Consider the following 19,053-nt stretch of genomic DNA (forward strand, 5'->3'; position numbering starts at 1 on the left):
GCTCCATTGGAGCAGTCGTTTCTTTTATTGGCACTGTGTTTCCTGTACTTAATCCAGAGCTTAAAGTTTAGTAGGCATTCAAAAAATGCTTGTTAATTGATTAGGCAGAAATTTTAAATCAATCACAAACCAAGAGGGATGAACAAGGGAAAAAAAATATTGTGGGAGCCTTTCCAAATTAGTCATATCTCTTCTCTGTGCAAATTGAAAGAAGTGATATGGAAATTCCTTATAGCAATAGTCATCATTTATATTTGGCTTTGGATGAGATTTTGTCTGTTCTCATCATGAAAGCAAAAAGTGGACAGTAAAAAGACAGCTGTTGATAGCACAGACATTGAATATTTGGATATTTTTGACTATTAATATGACAATAGTTTTTATTATATTTTAAAATCCAGAATTCTCATTTTATTGGTGAAGAAAATTCCTAATGAGGAAATTTATTTTACAGATATTAGCTTGGCAACTGTTCTGTAACTTAGAGTAAGCACATGACCTGGGGCCCAGGCCCCAAGAGATTAAGTGACTTGTTCCTGATCAGACTTCAGTATATCCCAGAGGTGGTACTTACTGTATGGTATTTGCTATGACATGTACTCCTGTTATCAGTGGTATTTTTTTTAATTATCATTGTGTACCTGCCCTATTACACTGAAGAGAATTTAAGTTTTTTGTTTACATATTCTGTGTGTTTAAAATGATGTCATTAATTTAGCAAAAATATGGTATGCAATTTGTCATAAACCAAAGTTTTAAAATACTATACAAAATAAAATATTTTACAGTATCTTTGATATTTTGTATATATACTTGTATATATTTACTAATGTGTTTATATTTTCATTTTTTGAGTTTGTATCCTCAGAAAAAGAATGTTTTTTTAAAATCTAGAATATTTTACATTACTTAAAAATTAAAATAAAAATTATATAGTGGCTAATCTTAATTTTTAACAAATAACATCTCATCTTTCATCAGGAGAAAATCCAGATCCAGTTAACACAATCATTTGAAAAAGATGAGAAACCCTCCAAAGATGAAGCAGAAAAAGAAAAAGGCGATAAGTTGCCCAGAAAAATGTTATCAAGAGGTTTGCAATTTAGTTCTTTTGTTTCTAAGTTGCATTTATTTATGCCAAGTCAAAGCCTGTATGAGTTATGTAAGTAGTAAAATCCATTATCATAGATAATTTATCTCCTCAAATCTAGCAAAACATTTTACAAAGAAGACAATTATAACAATAAGAGCCACAGCCAATGTGATATTGGTAGTGGGTTGTGTTTTCTGACCTTTGCTGTCTTCATATTGAAATACTTAAGTCATCATAATACTTTGTACATTCTTCCTCAGAATCTTACTACACAAGTCTTGATATCAAAAGCACAAGTTCAAGAGAAAAAATGCATAAGAGGTTGTAAGGAGCACCCAGTTAAATAAGTAAATTTTTCCCATCTGAAAAATATACCTGAAAATATTAAATTTCTCAATGAATGTTTCATATATCTTACAAAAATAATCTGAAGTAGATTTTAACACTTCGCTGAAAAATTTGGGACTAAGTCTTTTATTGACCATAAAGAAAACATTATATAAAGAAAATGATAATCCACAAAGATAAATTCACACGCCAGTTTATAAAATACTTGCAAATAAGTCTTTTAATAGTAGCAATATTGTAGAGATATGATCCCCTAAAAGTATAAAATGAAATTTCCAAGATTACATTTTACTTGATAAAGATGAAGATACCTTTTTATAAATTGATTAGAATTTTCTAGGACTTACGATTCTAAAAATTATGCTCTTATATAAAATTACTTAATGCTTAGAAAGAATCAAATGGTAATTTGTTAAAAAATCATTTTTAAGAGAATCCTGAAAGATATTAGTGTAAAAGGAACATAAAGTAACCAAATTAGGTGCATTTTTGTACAACCAAAAAGGTGTCTTTTATACAAAAATAATTATCTTTATCTTTGATGACTTTTTAAGAAGTTTTGTCTACTTCAGTTCTGTAGAACCATTTAGGATTAATTACTTTTAAATTTTCTGTTGTTTTATCTTTGTTTTTTACATTTTTTTTTTTACTTTGTCACTTGTAAGAATTGTACAACTATCTTTTAACTATCATTCTCGCCCTTTACTATTTTGGAACCCTCATAGTATGCTAATCTCTGTTCAGTTGCAATAAAGCCCTGAGAGTTTTCTACTGGTTGTGGCTCAAGATTAAGTTTTAGAGGTTTGGGTTTGTATGTGCCATACATTTGACTTTTTAAAATATATACATTGTTACTGTTAGTTGAATAATCAGTTTTTGTAATCCCAGTCAGCATTTGGAAGGTTAAGCATGTTGAAAAGGAACAAATAAATACAAATACTTTTAATACAGTTTGACCAGTGAGTTATAGTATATATCCTATAACTATATGGTATATATAGTATACAAAATACTTTTCTCTTCCCACAATTAAAATTCTTGTTCTTTCATTACACCAAAATTATATGCCTATAGTAACACCAATAAAACTGAGCGTTATCTTTTATGGAAATATTTAAGTCTAAATTATTTGGAATTTTTCTTTTAAGGAAGACATGTTGAACATGAGGAGAGTGGTAAGTACATATTAGGATTTTTCACAAACAGAAAATTTGTTAAATTGTTATTTATTAGATTAGATTACATAACTATAAATTGATATTGGCAGAAATTATATGGAAGTACAAGAATTGTGTTGGTCCAAATTAGTTTAGTATTCCCCTTTCCTAGTTTATCAGTTTTTCTATTTGAGGAACATCTTTTTTATCCAGTAAAATTAAGATGAACATCATGTATATAAGGACAAAAAGATAATTCAAGCAACTTTATACTGGGTTTTTGTGTTGTTGTTTTTTAGATTCCAGTCAAGAATACACAGATTCAACTGGCATAGATCTACATGAATTTTTAGTAAATACATTAAAAAACAATCCCAGGTAAAAATAAATAAAAAGGTTTAAATTAAATCACTTCCAGTTTACCATAATCTTGCTTTTTCTATCTTGACTACTGAGAGTGTTATAAGTGTAGATAGAGATATTTCAATAAGGCTAAATATAGTGTTTCCTATAACTTAGATGATATTCAGTATGTGTTTTATGTAGATGTATTTTGATAATATTTTTCACCCTGATACTTACCACCCTCTCTTCAGTTGCTTAAGTTAGATTTGATTAATTATGATAGGCACAATTTTGCTTGACCATTATATACTGTGCTACATAAAATATGATGTTATAAAATGTAAAATATTTCCTAAAATTGGCTTTTATATTTTAAAATTAGTACTTTATTATTTTTTCTTTCTGAAGTTGTTTTTGTAAGAGCTATTTAAATGTGTTTTCATCAAATTGGAATTATTTCTGCCATTGTTGGTTATATGGTGTTTAAAATCCTAGATGTTCAGAATATATTCAAGTTGTATTTTGACATCCAGAACAGTATATCCTTAATCTCTTATCTTCCTTGAGATTTAACTTTTGAGTAATCTTCCTTTGAAGTTCTCATTCATATTTATCTTCTACATTAATTTATACTTCTTTTATTTATATATATATATGTTAATATTTATTTTTACTTGAATGTCTAGCCCAAAGCCTAATAGGGAATACCTTTCAAATAATTTTTTGCCAGCCCATGGAAGGTATGAGTTAGAAAAATGGCAAATTTGTAGAGCAAGATATTAGACACTTCTATATAACTTGATGTTTTGCATCTATCTAAGGGGTGATATTCACTTATAACATGGACAAAAAAGGAAGAATTGAGCCAAAGGCCAAAATGCCTAGAAAAATCAGACCCCACCCAAATGTAATGTAAGCATAAAATATTTCAAAGACAGATAGCAGTTCATTTTGATTTATCCACATCTCTGCTTTTCTCCATTAACACAGATTTTTTAATTGTCTGGTTCATAATATTAATTGAATGCTTGTTGATTGATTAGCTTAAGGATTTGATTTCACTGCTAGTAAAAAATATGGTCAATATCAACATCAGACAAGAAATTATGGCTAATTATTAACACTTATGGGGGTAAACAGAAGGGTTATTTATTTATTTACTGACTTTATAAACAGTCATTCACTGAACCATGAATAGTATTTTTCCTGGTTCTTATTTAAGGATGTGCTATCAGCTTCTGCTGATTTTTTAAAAATAATTAACAATAACCACAGTGTGAAATATTGGGTAGGTTTATAACTTTTATGGCATTTAAAATTTATTTCTATCCTTCAAACATTTATGATATAAATATAGAAAGCATAGACTTTCTTTTAATATTAAAACATTATCAAAAAAGATTTTGCTATTTGCCACTTTAGATGATCAAATCTAATTTTTTTATCCATAGACCAGTTAGTGAGTGAATCTAATCCAGTGATTATGATATAAATTGAAAGTTATCTGAAGCATATTTTTTAAGCAACCAACAATTTTTTTCCTAGATCCTGTTGCAATAGCAACTGATTAATTCCTAAGACTCAAAGATTCCCAGTAACTTTACTAGGAATTACATATGCTAACAAAAAAAAAAGTACATTTCCAAAAATTGTTGTCTGTGTACATCCAAAAACATCTACCCTAGAAGTATAGAAAAACAACAATTTTTTTTGCTTCCACTTAGCAAACTATACCCAAAATTAAATACCTTAATTTTATAAATACTTTGTTTTATTCACTACCCTTGATTTCAGCTTTATTACTGCATAACAGAAGAACAGCATGGGATGACCTAATTACAGATATTCAGTAATTCCATTAGTGTTTGGCTATTAGAAAGTTTTGTGAAATGTAGTTTCTTCTTTCAGCAACAAAACTGTCCTAATTATAGCTGGTTTAGGATAATATGTTAATATTGTATTATATTTTTTATTATTGAGGAGAAATGACTAAAGGTCTTTCTATATGGGCACTAAGAAAATAGATATACATACACACACACACACACACACACAACACACACATACTTCATGCACCTAATCAATAATTCATTGTGTGTGTATATACATGCATATGTACATATATGTGTGCATATAAATGTATATTTTTTATTCATTCTGGCATAGTGATTTGAATCTTAGTAGCCAAATATTTGATATAACTTTGATAATGAATAATTTACTCCCAGGTATGACTTTACTTTATAATCAGATCTGATCCATCATTTTAGTCTGTCTTTATAAGCAAGTAATATAGCTCTAGATGACTAACTTAAATGTTTTACTTTGAATAACTTAATTTTTTAAAGTATATATTTTGAAGTAGTTAAGACACTGCGCTTTGATCACAGGTGTTAGCATATTGAAAAATACTGAGCACAATGAAATGAACATTATAAAATTTAAAAATGAACATTATAAAACTTAAGAATACATATAGAAATTGGAAGAATAAAACATGATTGGAGTAGTAATGGAATTATGAACCAGACCCTGATTAATCTAGTAACATACCTGAACCTGAGTTAGTACTTGTCAGGACTTGTAGATTTCATTTTCATACTTATAAGAAAATAAAATTTCTTCCAGATTTTAGTCCAGAAGGAATATTTAGTCTATCCTACATTTGAGATGCAAATACAGAAAACTTTTAAATATACCATTGGAAAATTGGAAAAGCCTGAGAAAACATAGTGATTTTTATAGTTATGAAAATGTCTTCATTATTTGTGACAACATTTTGAAGCAGAATTCTAATACTGCTTTTAAAAAGAGAGAGAAAATAAAGTAACCTTCTATATCATAGAAGTAGATAGAAGTGCTAAATAACCTTCCTTGGGATTGAAACCACAAGGTAGTCATACTTCATTTTCCAACAAGAGGAATCTTAACCCCAAATGTGTTTTGGGATGGAGAAAATTATAAGTCATATTTTGCATCACAAGTGATTTGACTTAGCACTAGCACAAGGCTTGGTACATATTAGGTTCTTAATAAATATTTCATGACTTCACTTGATTTTCGCAGCAATCATCTTGAACAAAGATTTTCTTTCCCACTTGGTTAATAGCATGGGGGGGAGGAGAAAAAAATAAACCCTAATGGTAGCACATTTCTTAACTTTTAAGTAAGATATAAGTTCATTTCTCACTCTAAAATGATAATAGATTAACATAACACCTTTTTCCATATGGAAATAAATGTGTGCTGTTTTCCTGATTTAGATCAGTGACTTACTGTGATTTATATTTGGAAACATTTCCTATTTGAAAATTAATCCAGTCAGGGCATCTAGATGACACAGTAGATAGATCATTGGCTTTGGAGTCAGGAGGACCTGAGTTCAAATCTGGCCTCAGGCACTTAATACCTAGTTGTGTGACCTTGGGCAAGTCACTTAACACCATTGCCTTGCAAAAACACACACACACACACACGCACACACAAAGAAAATTAATTCTGTCTCAACTCAGAGAAATATTTAGAGCTATTTATCCCCAAGAAATTTCATGAATATTCTATTACAAGTGTGCCATCACTTCTGAGTTATTAAAAGAATCAATACAACAGTGAACACATTCTATTAAATTCTATTTAGTAAGTTTTTGATAATCATTCATCTTGGCTTTGATAATCTAAAAAGGCAAAAAAGAGTCTTGATCTAGCAAATTTCTGCATGTTTGCTATTTTAAACACCATATATATGTGCGCATGCACACAGACACACACATACACACAGAGTTACAATGTTTTTAAGGAAAATTCAATTTTAAGGTTACCCTTATTAAGTATTTGTCTTAATAAATGAAATTTCTAATTACTACAAAAAAAGATTACTCTAGTGCCATATTCCCAATACATAAAGTGAAGTCTTTGGGAAAACATAACTGTTTTTTTAATATCACTAGGGTATCATTTAGTAAGTTCAGTCTCAGTACAAACCTGATTTCCTAGTAGTCTGAAAGAGTTTATGCCAGATCCCAAGGGTTCTCATTTATTTTACATACTTGAAGAGGATAGTTCTCACTGCATTTTCTGTTTTGTTTGTTTTGTTTTTAAAAAGAAAAAGTACCTAAAATATTTTGTTAAAAACCTAGATTTCATAAAAAATAAGGCCAAAGTCTACTTTCCCTCTAAAGCAGTAAATATTTTTGATGCCATTGCTCTGTGATTCTAAATTCCCTTATTACTTGATTCCCTTAGGTATGTTCCTGTTCTTGGCATTCCATAGTCTGTTTCCTTGCTTCCATGGGTTACTACATAGTGATGACATTCTAAACATCATCAAGAATTTTTATTTTTACTATCTTCCTTTACCTAACTATAAAAGCAAGAGAAAATTTTATATCCTCTTACTGTAATCTTCCTGAGGCACAAGGCTATCTAATAAATTAATAAAACTTAAGGTTTTCATTCTTTAAAAGATGATAGTTTTAGAAAAACTAGCCAGTGCTGTGAAATCTTATGATGATCATAATCTTCTAATTTCTTAGAAGAAAATATGTTAATCATGTATCATTTAAATTCAGTAACATTTATGATTACTAAAATTTAGGATTTCATATGAAAATTATAACATTTTGTTTTTCAGGGACAGAATGATGCTGCTGAAATTAGAACAGGAAATTTTAGATTTCATTGGTAATAATGAGTAAGTTCTGAAATTTTAAACGAAATCAAGTTGCCAAAAAAATTTTTATTGTTTTACTAAATTTGCTTTTTTGTTGTTGTTTTTAGATCCCCAAGAAAAAAATTCCCCCCAATGACATCTTACCATAGGATGCTATTACATAGAGTAGCTGCTTACTTTGGATTAGACCACAATGTTGATCAGAGTGGAAAGTCTGTCATAGTGAACAAAACTAGCAATACAAGAATGTAAGTGCTAAGAGAGTATTCTCCATGTCTATTTGTGTGTATCTTTGGACAAATATCTTCATGCATTTTGCTGGATTAATTCTTTCTTCCTGTAGCACCTTTCTATTAAGCCTCTCCTTAGGACTTTATCAGTTTAAATTTAACTGATTTTTATCAGTTAATTAATCATTAATTTAACCTTTAAATGACCTTTTATAGTAAAACAAAAAAAAATCACTTTACCAGTACAGATTGTTCCAAACCAAGCTTAGAATGAAAATTTTATAACATGAATTAATATTTTTGAAGTTGCTTTGTAGATGTGGTATGTAAATCAAAAATGCACAAAGACTGTCCAGGATGAGTCATTTTTCATACTCCTGGTATCCAGAATCAAAGCAGTATTGAGATACATCACCATATGCAAGACAGATATACTTAGGCAAATGTATCAAATGGACAAAAATCTGTTTTTCATATCCTACTCCTTTATTCTTGCCCTTCCTACTGCTTCCCTGATACCTCTCACCTCCAGCACTAGCTCAAGTCTTTATCCCATAGTCCCAATTTTATTTTTCATCCTTTCTAAGATATTACTTAGTAGTTTGATTATAAATTAGATTTTTTTTTTTCCAACTGACATTTGCATTTTAAGAATAAGGAAAAAAGCCTTGAATTCCCAGAAGAGTGATAATGGTAGAATGTCAGCCAAGGAGTCTTGATATTTTAAACAAAGAGTTACTCTTCTAGGTCTGACTGACCCAGAAGACATTTTTTTTGATTGACTCAACAAAATTGAGTCCTTAGCAGTATCCTACCAACCTGTCTAGCTTGCAGTCATCCATTTTATAGTAGTAAGCATCTATAGATGTGAAGAAATATTAAAAACACCAATTTACTTTTTTCTAAATTATTTCACTGACATCCTTGGATCCTTCTTTATCTCATGGCCCATGGTTATATTTATTTGTATGCCATTTGATGATAGCTCACTTAGTCTATTTGCCAGGTACTAAAGTGGAGTTTTGAAATTTCACTTTTTACTTTATAATAAATTCTTCATTTATGATAAGCTTGGATTGAATTTAACAAAAACCATCATCCATTATTTTTCATAATCTTGACCCAATTAGGTCTAAACTGACAAAGTGTGGATGGCTTTGAAAGGTGTTCCTTTTTACTTTAGAGCCTGAGTATTTTAGCTTTGTTTAAAGATATTGCTTTTCCTGCCTATTCCCCAACTACTTTTTTGTATCTCAGTCAATTAGGAACTATAATCATGTCTAAATCCAGAAAAAATATTACTGGAGTTAGGGGGAATAAGCTTGAAGAGCAGTCACACTAAAGGTGAACCACAATTATTTTAACCAAATACCTTCCAACTTTACTAAAAGTTGCTGGATGCCCAAACACATCTTCATTAGCAGGCATTTTGACTAACCTTTAGACTAATGATTCTCTAAGGTTTTCAATACAGTGTAACCTCAGTCATTTGATTATCATAAGTAATGTTAGAAAGTTTTAGGATTTTTTTAATTTGAGACCAAAAAAATTAACTAATTTGAAATTTTATAAAATGCATTTCAAATAGTACGCAGCATTGACATAATTGTGGATAACTGAAATTTCAGATCATTGAAGTTACACTGTATTCTTATTTTATATCTTCTGGGATATAAAGGAGGTTTCAAACAGAAAACCTTAGAGATCTACTCCAATGAATAAAAACAAACTTGCCTTTTCCTCATAGGCAGATTCCCCGCTCCAGCGTTGAACCTGTGGTGTTATGGAAGTCAACAACCCAGTGCACACTGGGGTGTCTCAGTAGAGCGGGAAGTTGGCGATTGCAGGGCAGTAAATTCAGGCACCTGTAAAAGAAAGAGGTAAGACAGTCATAAGGTTAGCTGAAATGCCTGCTAATGCTACTTGGGGTGGAAATCCAGCTGCTCTTAGAGAAGTTGCGAGGCACATGGTTCAACTTTATTTCCTTTAGGGCATATTTGCTAAAACATAAAATCCCTGAATCATGAGGAAAGAGAAAAACTCAGACTTTATACAGCTATAAGCCTATCTCTGGGTGTTTATTGAAGAATCACATTTCTAAAGATAGCAAAGTGGTGTTATTGTTATAGCTACAAAAAAGTTGATGTTTTAAAGATAATCTATTTATGATTTGTCTCCATTGACTTAAGGAAACATTTTTTAACTTCTTTTTTTCTGCATCTCTGGACATGTTTATATTAAGATCTATTCCTTATTCCAGTTGTCCAGCTAAGTCTTAAAAATTTTCATTCACCTGTTTAACAAGTTTTTTCAAGTTATTTAGTCTGTTTTATAAGGAGCAATGTCAATATTGCTTTTGCATTGTGATAATAATTTTCATGCTTATATCATGTTTTCGAGTTTAATAAGAACTTTCTTTACACCTCTGATGGGGGTGAGTAGAAAAAGATTATCTCTGGTAAAATAAAGTATATTCATAAAGATAGATCATTTAATCTCTATGGGTCCTCCATGGCACATACACCCTCTCTGTCAAACCATTACAATTGTTCACAATCTTAACCTTTAGAACAGCAATTTTCTACTATTACCCAAAATCTCATAGAGGACAAATTGTAGAAATATAGCTTATACATAGCAATTCCTTGTAAGTTGTTTTTAGTTAGGTGCTAACCTACATTATCATTTTTTTGTTCTTTTCTTTTTTAGACCAGATCAGAAATTTAACGATCATATCAAGGATGATAAAAGTGAAGACTTTCAAAAACGTTATATCCTTAAAAGAGATAACTCTAGTTTAGACAAAGATGATAATCAGGTAACTGTAATTAGAACGTTTTTCTGACTATGGCATTCATTCATTATCACAGTGTAAATATTGAAACTGTTATTTTCATTTAGATGAGAATACGATTAAAAGATGACAGAAGAAGCAAATCTATAGAAGAGCGAGAAGAAGAATATCAGAGAGCTAGAGATCGAATATTTGCCCAAGATGTATGTAAACTAAACATAAACTGATTAATTCAAAATATTGAAACTTGTGCTGATTTTTTATTTGTAGAACCTTTTATATCCTCACCACTAAGTTGACAAAAGCTTCAGAAATTGGTTGTTTCTTTATTATCTGTAAGGTTTTTCTCCTCTTTATAGATACAATACGTAGTTGGCCATAATTCAGCATTTTATGTTTATCCTTTCTTTCTAGTCCCTGTGTTCCCCAGAGAGCTATCTTACTGACAAAAGGTAAGTCAATTTTTGCATTCACTTTTATCTTTTTTGAATTCTACTGACAGTAATCAATTAATGTCTTCTTAAAATTCCAACAGAATCCAAGAAGAGGAAGCAAATAGTACACAGCAAAGACGTCAAATATTTAGGTATTCAACTTGTTTTCAATACTATTTAAAACCCCCTGTGCATGTTTTCCCATCCTTTTCCTACATTTTTAAAAACCATCTCTGTTTTCAAAGTTCATTTTCTAAATTCCAGAGTCAATAAAGAAGCATCTGGAAGATCAGCCACCAGTCATCAGAGCAGCACTGAGAATGAGCTAAGGTGCTCTGAGCCCCGTCCCTGGAGCAGCACAGACTCTGATAGCTCCCTCCGCAATTTGAAGCCAGCTGTAACCAAAGCCAGCAGCTTCAGTGGCATTTCAGTTCTGACAAGAGGGGATAGCTCTGGAAGCAGCAAAAGCATAGGCAGGCTTTCCAAAACAGGTACAAATGCCTCTAAAGCATTAGGGAGCAGAATACTAACTTTCTTGGTAATTTAATGTCTTAACTTTTTATGCATAGTTGTAGCATATAATCATCTCCAAAAGCAATGAATTCTTTCCATAGATAGATTTTAAAACATTTTTTTCAAAATAAAAAGCATTGCTCTAATTTTAAGGAATGAGATAAAGTTAGATTTATTTTTTGAAAAAAAAATTATCCCCCTTGTCTGACTACAGTCAAGTCATTCAGCTAGAGTAAGGTAATAATCATATTGTTAGTGGGTAATGCAGTGGCACATTTGATAAGAGTGTGAGGCTGAAATAAGGAACACCAAAATTCAGATCCAGCCTCAGACACTTACTATTTGACTTAGCATTGTTTGCCTCAGTTTCTTCACCTGTAAAATGAACTGATGAAGGAAATGGCAAACCAGTATCTTTGCAAGAAAACCCCAAATGGGGTTACCAAGTGTCAAATATGACTTGAATCAACTGAACAACAAACTAGTTGTATTTTTTTTTCTGTTCTCCAGTAAACCCTGAAGATTATCTTGGATTTTTATCTTATTATTATTATTTTTATTATATGAATTTAAAACCAGATGAGAAATTGTGAGATTCTAAATGACCAAAGCATTCTAAAAAATATTTTTCCCTTTGTTTTTTGGGGTTTTTTTTAACCATATATCAGCCCATAACTATTTTCCCTCTTTATTTTTTTGTCTGCTAACTTGGTTAAGTCCTTTACCTGTCTTTAGTGTGTGTGTGTGTGTGTGTGTGTGTGTGTGTGTGTGTGTGTGTGTTACTAATATAGTTCTACTAATTTTTAGAGACATTATATGATTTCTCTAAAAATAAGTACTGTCATTTTTTGTTGTACAAATATTCAGTTTAGTCTAGCCGTGTGGTCTTGAAGATGAATGTGTAAGGTGGTCCTGTATATTTGAAGATGACAAAATTTTTCTAGAATTTGATTGACAATACTATACGTTGCTCATTTTTGTGAACAATACTCAGTCCTTTCAAAAAACAGATAAAATGCATTAATGGTAGAGTACATGAAAAAATACTATTTGATTTGTAGGGGTTCTGTGTATTAGGTTTCTTTTAATACAATAAATACATATTAGCCAAAAATATCCATCACAATTTGAACTTGCATATAAAATAATTAAATCACTTGTAAATGAATCTTGAAAAAACTGTGTTTTGTAGATCTAATTTTTGATTTCAGAAGAAATGTTTATTTTTTTCATTCATTAAAGTAATTATTTTTTAATAGGATTGTGACCACTGTTAGTAAATATTGCTTGGGGATGTAATAGCTTAAAGGGTTACAGTTACTTAAATGGTGTACCTGTGAGAATTTAGAATGAAGTCTAAGAACGCATTAGATTTGGGAGCTGACATTTGAAATCAAATTCTGCCTCTGCTTCTTTCCACTGTAATTTTAGACCTCAATTTTCTTATAGAATATAAAGTTGCACTTAATTTTTGAGGTTCTTCTAATTCTAAACAATGTTCCTATCCTTCAGAATTTTATTTATAATCCACTGTCCAGAAAAATACTAATTTTCCATGTACTGTCAACTCTTCACATTTTAGAGACTGATCAGCCATAGCCATTCCAATTTTCCCATCCAATTGCCTATCATTTAGCTACTCTGTTTATTATTTTTACCCAGATGGTAGACAAAAAAAAAATTGTTGAAATTCAGTTCAATTAGTTTAGCAGTTTACTTAAAACTTCAATATGGAAAAGTTATCCATGGCTTTCACAGAAAATTGGAAAGTTGTCTTTATCTAGTGGAGAATTATGTGAATTCCAAATGCAACTCATTGCAATTATTTGCAGAGAGATATGTAAGATCATTTAACTTCGTTAACTGTGGTATTCTTGTGGAAAGAGTACTAAACTAGAAATGAGACTACTTAGTTTAGTTTACCTTAATCTAATTTTTTGATCTTTAAAATGTAGTTAGGATGATTGGTGATATGGGCATACTTTCACATTTTTAAGAGCTAATTAGTTAAATATAAAATGGGCAAAGTATAATATTCTTTGAAGATGCTCCAAATATTTTGGAAATGGTGAGAATTTTTTTAACCATAATTTCCAAGTTTTTTCCCTAATGCATATGTCGCACTACCTTTGTTATACAAAAGAAACTAACATTTAAAGTCATTATGACTTCAGAATTTAGAGTCATGCCTTTCCAGGTGTTTTCCCCAAGCTTATTAGTTTCACCAATTTTGTTCTTTGTTCTGGATTCCAGAAAGCAATTCCATATACTAGTTCATATGCCCTTGAATATGTTACTTCTTACAAACAAATTATAACCTATCCATTCTTTTAGCTTTTGTCAAGAAGCTAACTAGTGTCAATTAATGTTTTGGAAATATGCTGATGTGCTTTTGGGTTGCTTGGTGTCTGGTTTTTTTTTTTTTTTTAGAAGATTTTTTACCAGATTTGGATGTGTAAGTTTATTATTGTGAGCATCTTCTATAGGCTGCTTACTGTAATAAACTTACTCAAGGAAAAAGTGTAATTTATCAGATGATCCAGAAAAAGCTGTATTTTTATTTGGTAACTGCATGTTGTACTGTATTTGATAGATTTTTTTAAGTCTGCATTTTTAAATGACTGATATTTTTATGTTTAAATAAAAAATCAATTTCTCATTACTCCTTTCCTAGGTTCTGAATCTTCTAATAGTGTAGGGTCATCCACGGGCTCTCTTTCTCACATCCAGCAGTCTCTTCCAGTTACAGCTCTCAGCCAACCTTCTCATGGCCCCCCTGTCGTCTATCCAACTGTCAGCACTAGTAATTCTCTTTCCTTTGATGGTGGCCTAAGTGGGCAAGTTGCATCTCCTAGCACTAGCTTCTTTTTGCTTCCCTTGGAAGCAGCAGGCATACCACCTGGCAGTATTCTGATCAACCCACAAACAGGTTGGTATCCAGATATGGATGTATGTTTTAGTCAAAAACTCAGGAGTTATAAATTAAAGGTTTTTTTTCTCTTTGTCTTTAACTTCTTTACATTTTTTATTAATTATTTTCTCTTAAGACCTTGATAATAATTAAAGTAAAAAGTTTAAATGCAATTTTTTCCCCAATGTGAATTTCATGGTATCTCCTTATTCTAGTCTGAATGACAGTTTAGATCAGAGTAAGAGGAGTTGGTTGTACCCTAGGAATAACAAGGTATCTTAGATTAAATCTGACTAAATTTAGTTTGTTTCCAAAATACCTAACTCCCCCCCAGACAAAATTTAGTGCAACTCAAAGTACATACAAAAGTATGCATAACTAATGCCATTCTTCTTAGATTTGAAGTCCTCTAAGTGGTAATGATGTTATTCTCTTATAGATATATTTTATTGGCACATAGGCTACTTTCCAAGAATGTGGCAAAATTAAGGGGTTTTGCCAAGCCCTATATATAATTCATTAATCTTCATCTCAGAACTTTATGCCTCTATGTGATTAATATTTGGGTTTATTTTAAAATATTGTGCAAACTATACACTCTTTTTTTTTTTAGTTGTTTTTTTTTTTTTTGCAAGACAATGGGGTTAAGTGGCTTGTCCAAGGCCACACAGCTAGCTAATTATTAAGTGTCTGAGGCCGGATTTGAACTCAGGTACTTCTGACTCTAGGACCGGTGCTCCATCCACTGCTCCACCTAGCTGCCCCTAAACTATACACTTTTGGAAGGAGAATGAAGTACAGTAGAAGACCGCATTTAATAAACAAGAAAAAATAAACTACCAATAAACTGGCTAACTAAAAATTATAAATCATTATAAATAAGTATATTTCAATTGTCTTCATTCTACCTACAATTTTTTCTCCTTTTAGGCAATTATGTTCAAGTATCTTGCTAGGTGAATGTAAGAGATCAATTAAAAACAGGTTGTTATCCCCAGTTAAAACATACCCTTCTCTGAAGCTGACTCTCCTATGCTATGAAAATAGCTTACATCATCCACACAGGTTATATCTGAAACTATACTAGAGAACTTCTAGAGAATCTGGAAACTAAATCAAATTCAGCAGATCAGTTTTAAGGCTCAAGATCCAAAAGGAATTATTTTCTTATGGACTATTTTTTTCCCCTTACAAATGGCATCTGTTACTTTACTGGAACCTTAATCTTAAATTCAACAGCAATAAGGGGGAAAAAATCTACCGCAAAATAAAGAGCAACACCTTGACTGAAATGACTAAGTTACTTTATCATAATTATCTATGTTCTCTATTTTTCCTAATCTAATTGGTGGATACATTCAGTAAGGAGGCTCAGTAGCCCTTTCCAAAGGAGCTACTGCAGTAGATGCCAAACTTTGAACTGAACATTGGATTTCTTCCCTATATTTGCTTTGACTAATGCAGGATGTTTAAACTATGCCTTTTTTCATCAGCAATAAATGTAGTAGCAGAACAGAACCAAAGGTGAAACCTCTCCAGCTGTATCCAGGACCAATGAAAGTTCACAAGAGTTTAACCTAAAAGCACTTTAAGAGTGTTTCTCTTTAAGAGAGATGGTGATTATTCTTAGAATGTATACTTCTTGACAGTTTCTCTTTTGTCATATTAGCACTGTATCTTTCAATTGGCACACATTTTAATTACATTTATGGTCATTGCCAAAAACATTCACATTGTTTATTTTAAAAAAATCAAAATAGTTGTGATTTTAATGTTTTTGGTATACATACTATGTAGCATTTTGTTTTGTATAATTGTCTTGTGAGTGCCATTCTTAAATACTGAATAACTTAACACCCCAGTTAAAGGTTTAAATTCTAGATTGGAAAGGCAAGGTAGAAAGGAGGTTTGGGGGTTGGTTTGTATGATATTTTAGTTAATTTTAAAAATAACTTTTTATAATCTCTTTTAAATTATTTAAAATCATTTTCAGATATTATTTAAAGTTTTTAATAGGCATAAATAAAATTAAGCTTAATTTAAATGCAATATGTGATTTTATAAATGCTGAGTGGATTATAAATATACTAATATTCCTCTAAGTATAGCATTTCTCTTTTGAAATGATTTTTTTTCCTAATATGGCAGTATGTTGGTAGAAAATAATTTTGGTATACCTTTTTTTTCTTCTATTTTTATTATAAGATATTTTTCTCTCCCTCTTTTAGGTCAACCCTTTATAAATCCTGATGGCAGTCCAGTTGTATATAACCCTCCCATGACTCAACAACCTGTTAGAACTCAAGTGCCTGGACCTCCACAGCAACCTCCTCCCCAACCATCTCAACAACAAGCAGCCAATCACATTATGTCACAGGTGCACATATCTTAGATTATATGATGTCATATTTACCTTCCTTCTTTTAGTTTGGGAAAGATTCATTAATTTTGAGAGCTGGTAAAAATGAGAGTTTCTTAGAACCATAACTCTTGGTTTTTTATCTGGAAGACCCCCATATTTCCATTTTAATATTTGATATATTGCAAAGATATTCTACCCAGCATTAACTGCTCAACTATTATATCTTCATAGAAGATATGCACACCACAGAATTACTTGTAAGCAATGTTCCATTACTGTCAGGGAACCAAAACTTTTAGGGTTCCTCAACTTAAATACTTGTGAATTAGTAAAATAATGCCTTTTTTTTTTCATCAATCTCCCCAACAACTAATTTAACCTCTGTTTCACAGGGCCAGAAAAGGATAACAAAGACATAGTTGATTGAAAGCACAAGCAAACAGTTTGCTACTATAATATATGAAACAATTAGAAACTGAATTGAGTTGCCATTTCCCCATGAAAAGTCATCCTTTTTCCCTACCAAATTACCCATTTGCCAGAAATTTTGTTAATTTTTTAATTCCCAAAGGCTCTCTTGCTAATTTGCCAAGTCCAGACCTTTCAAAGCTAATAGAATAAAAATGAAAATTTTATTCATTTATATTATTTATTATTTCATTATTTATTTCGTAAAAATGCTTTGTAGAATTAGGCTTACAGCAGTAAATTTACAATTCTTTTGTTCTTTCATTAAAATATCATATATCTTTTGTCAGAGTTTGGTAGAATTGTGCCAAATTTTCTGCCATATCTATTATATATTCTAGTTTAGATCTGAATTAACTAATCCTGATCTTCTTCTCCTCCTCCTCCTCCTCCTCCTCCTCCTCCTCCTCCTCCTTCTTCTTCTTCTTCTCTCTGTAAAATTTTACATCCTTTTGGGAAAGAACTAATTGCATTTTAAATCAATTGTTTTCAATTTTATGCTATAAATAAATTTTTAGGCTCTATATTTAAATCACAATAAGTAGAGAAACTTAAATCAGTAATTTGAAAGTTAGGTTAAATATTGCAAAGGCACAAAACTTTTCTACTATTAACACAGACTGATAGTGCTAAATATCTAATTATTTCAGCTGTTCCGCCATTTATACATTTTCATGAGACTATACTTTGTTGATTATATAATTATTAAATAATATTTCCTAAAATGTTATGTACTAGATCATCCCGGTTACTTTAAGGCCTCTTTGTATCAAAGAAGTTTACTTGTGACTTGGATATCATGAAGTACTTTTTTTTTAGTGTGCCTGGCCAAATGAATGCTAATTTTAGATTATTCTAAATTTTAAAAATATATATTTTAAACAATATTTTCAGTGATTTAGCGTGCTGTTGAAACAACTTTAGCTTCATGTTGCAGATTTAAGGAATCAGTTTTTACTTTTTTTGGATTTATGCATTTCTCAGCATATGACAAAGAGGTAAAAGTCAGCAAGAAACTTTAAGAAAACTGTAGTTTGGTTTATTGTTCATGTTTAATCTTTGTTTCTAAATCATAGTCATTGTCATAGATTTCAGATATAATTCTATACATCAAGTTAAGTAATTCAGGCAGAGAATAGATATCTTAAAGAACCATAAAGTGGTGTGTATGTGGTGTGCCATAAAAACTGAGACAAGTTTTCCTGGCGTGACATCAAGTGTTTTAACAATGTATGAATTTTGGCAGTAGCACAGTGAATAGAGCACCAGCCCTGGAGTTAGGAGGACCTGAGTTCCAGTGTGACCTCAGAGACTTAACAATTGCCTAGCTATGTGACCTTGGGCAAGTTACTTAATCTCATTGCCTTAAGTAAATAAGACTTTTAAAAATTAATTTAAAAAACAATATATGAATTTAGTTAAACAGACATTGATGCATTGAGTATGGAAGCCCTTGAATCTTTTCCTTAATATCTGTAATTCTGTAACCACAGGTACTCATCTCATTGTCCAGTATTGGGATTATATTGAAGTTTTCCAGTTTCTCAGTGTTCACTTGCACCAATGATATTATTTGCTCTTTACTCATACAAATATTAAGTTGTACACTGTAATATGATTCATCCCTGAGATTGCTGGTATCTAGCACTTCTACAAATTCTAAAGGCTTTAGATGAGCCACACTGTAACATTTGTTTCAAAAAAAATTGCTCAAGTTAAGGAGACCAAT

General features: G+C 30.9%; 1 protein-coding gene and 1 long non-coding RNA gene across 10 annotated transcripts in view; one reads left to right on the forward strand and one right to left on the reverse strand.

Annotated features, from left to right (window-relative positions):
• R3HDM1 (R3H domain containing 1) overlaps positions 1–19,053 on the forward strand; it is an 87,035-nt gene that overhangs the window by 22,224 nt on the left and 45,758 nt on the right. For 7 of the 9 annotated variants that reach the window (XM_074215055.1, XM_074215057.1, XM_074215059.1 and 4 more), the window contains 11 exons: positions 982–1,093; positions 2,898–2,976; positions 7,574–7,633; positions 7,720–7,860; positions 10,552–10,660; positions 10,744–10,839; positions 11,051–11,088; positions 11,172–11,222; positions 11,335–11,561; positions 14,258–14,512; positions 16,723–16,871. In XM_074215055.1, the coding sequence (XP_074071156.1) occupies positions 982–1,093; positions 2,898–2,976; positions 7,574–7,633; positions 7,720–7,860; positions 10,552–10,660; positions 10,744–10,839; positions 11,051–11,088; positions 11,172–11,222; positions 11,335–11,561; positions 14,258–14,512; positions 16,723–16,871 (1,317 nt within the window). The remainder of the gene's footprint in view (positions 1–981; positions 1,094–2,897; positions 2,977–7,573; positions 7,634–7,719; positions 7,861–10,551; positions 10,661–10,743; positions 10,840–11,050; positions 11,089–11,171; positions 11,223–11,334; positions 11,562–14,257; positions 14,513–16,722; positions 16,872–19,053) is intronic. The other 2 variants (XM_074215062.1, XM_074215063.1) reach the window with 1 other exon arrangement.
• LOC141507430 (uncharacterized) overlaps positions 8,728–19,053 on the reverse strand; it is a 39,646-nt gene continuing 29,320 nt past the window's right edge. Inside the window, exon 3 of the long non-coding RNA XR_012474135.1 lies at positions 8,728–9,707. This is a non-coding gene — a long non-coding RNA (uncharacterized LOC141507430). The remainder of the gene's footprint in view (positions 9,708–19,053) is intronic.

Source organism: Macrotis lagotis, chromosome 1 (genome assembly GCF_037893015.1).
Source record: "Macrotis lagotis isolate mMagLag1 chromosome 1, bilby.v1.9.chrom.fasta, whole genome shotgun sequence".
In the NCBI taxonomy this organism is placed as follows: Eukaryota; Metazoa; Chordata; class Mammalia; order Peramelemorphia; family Peramelidae; genus Macrotis; species Macrotis lagotis.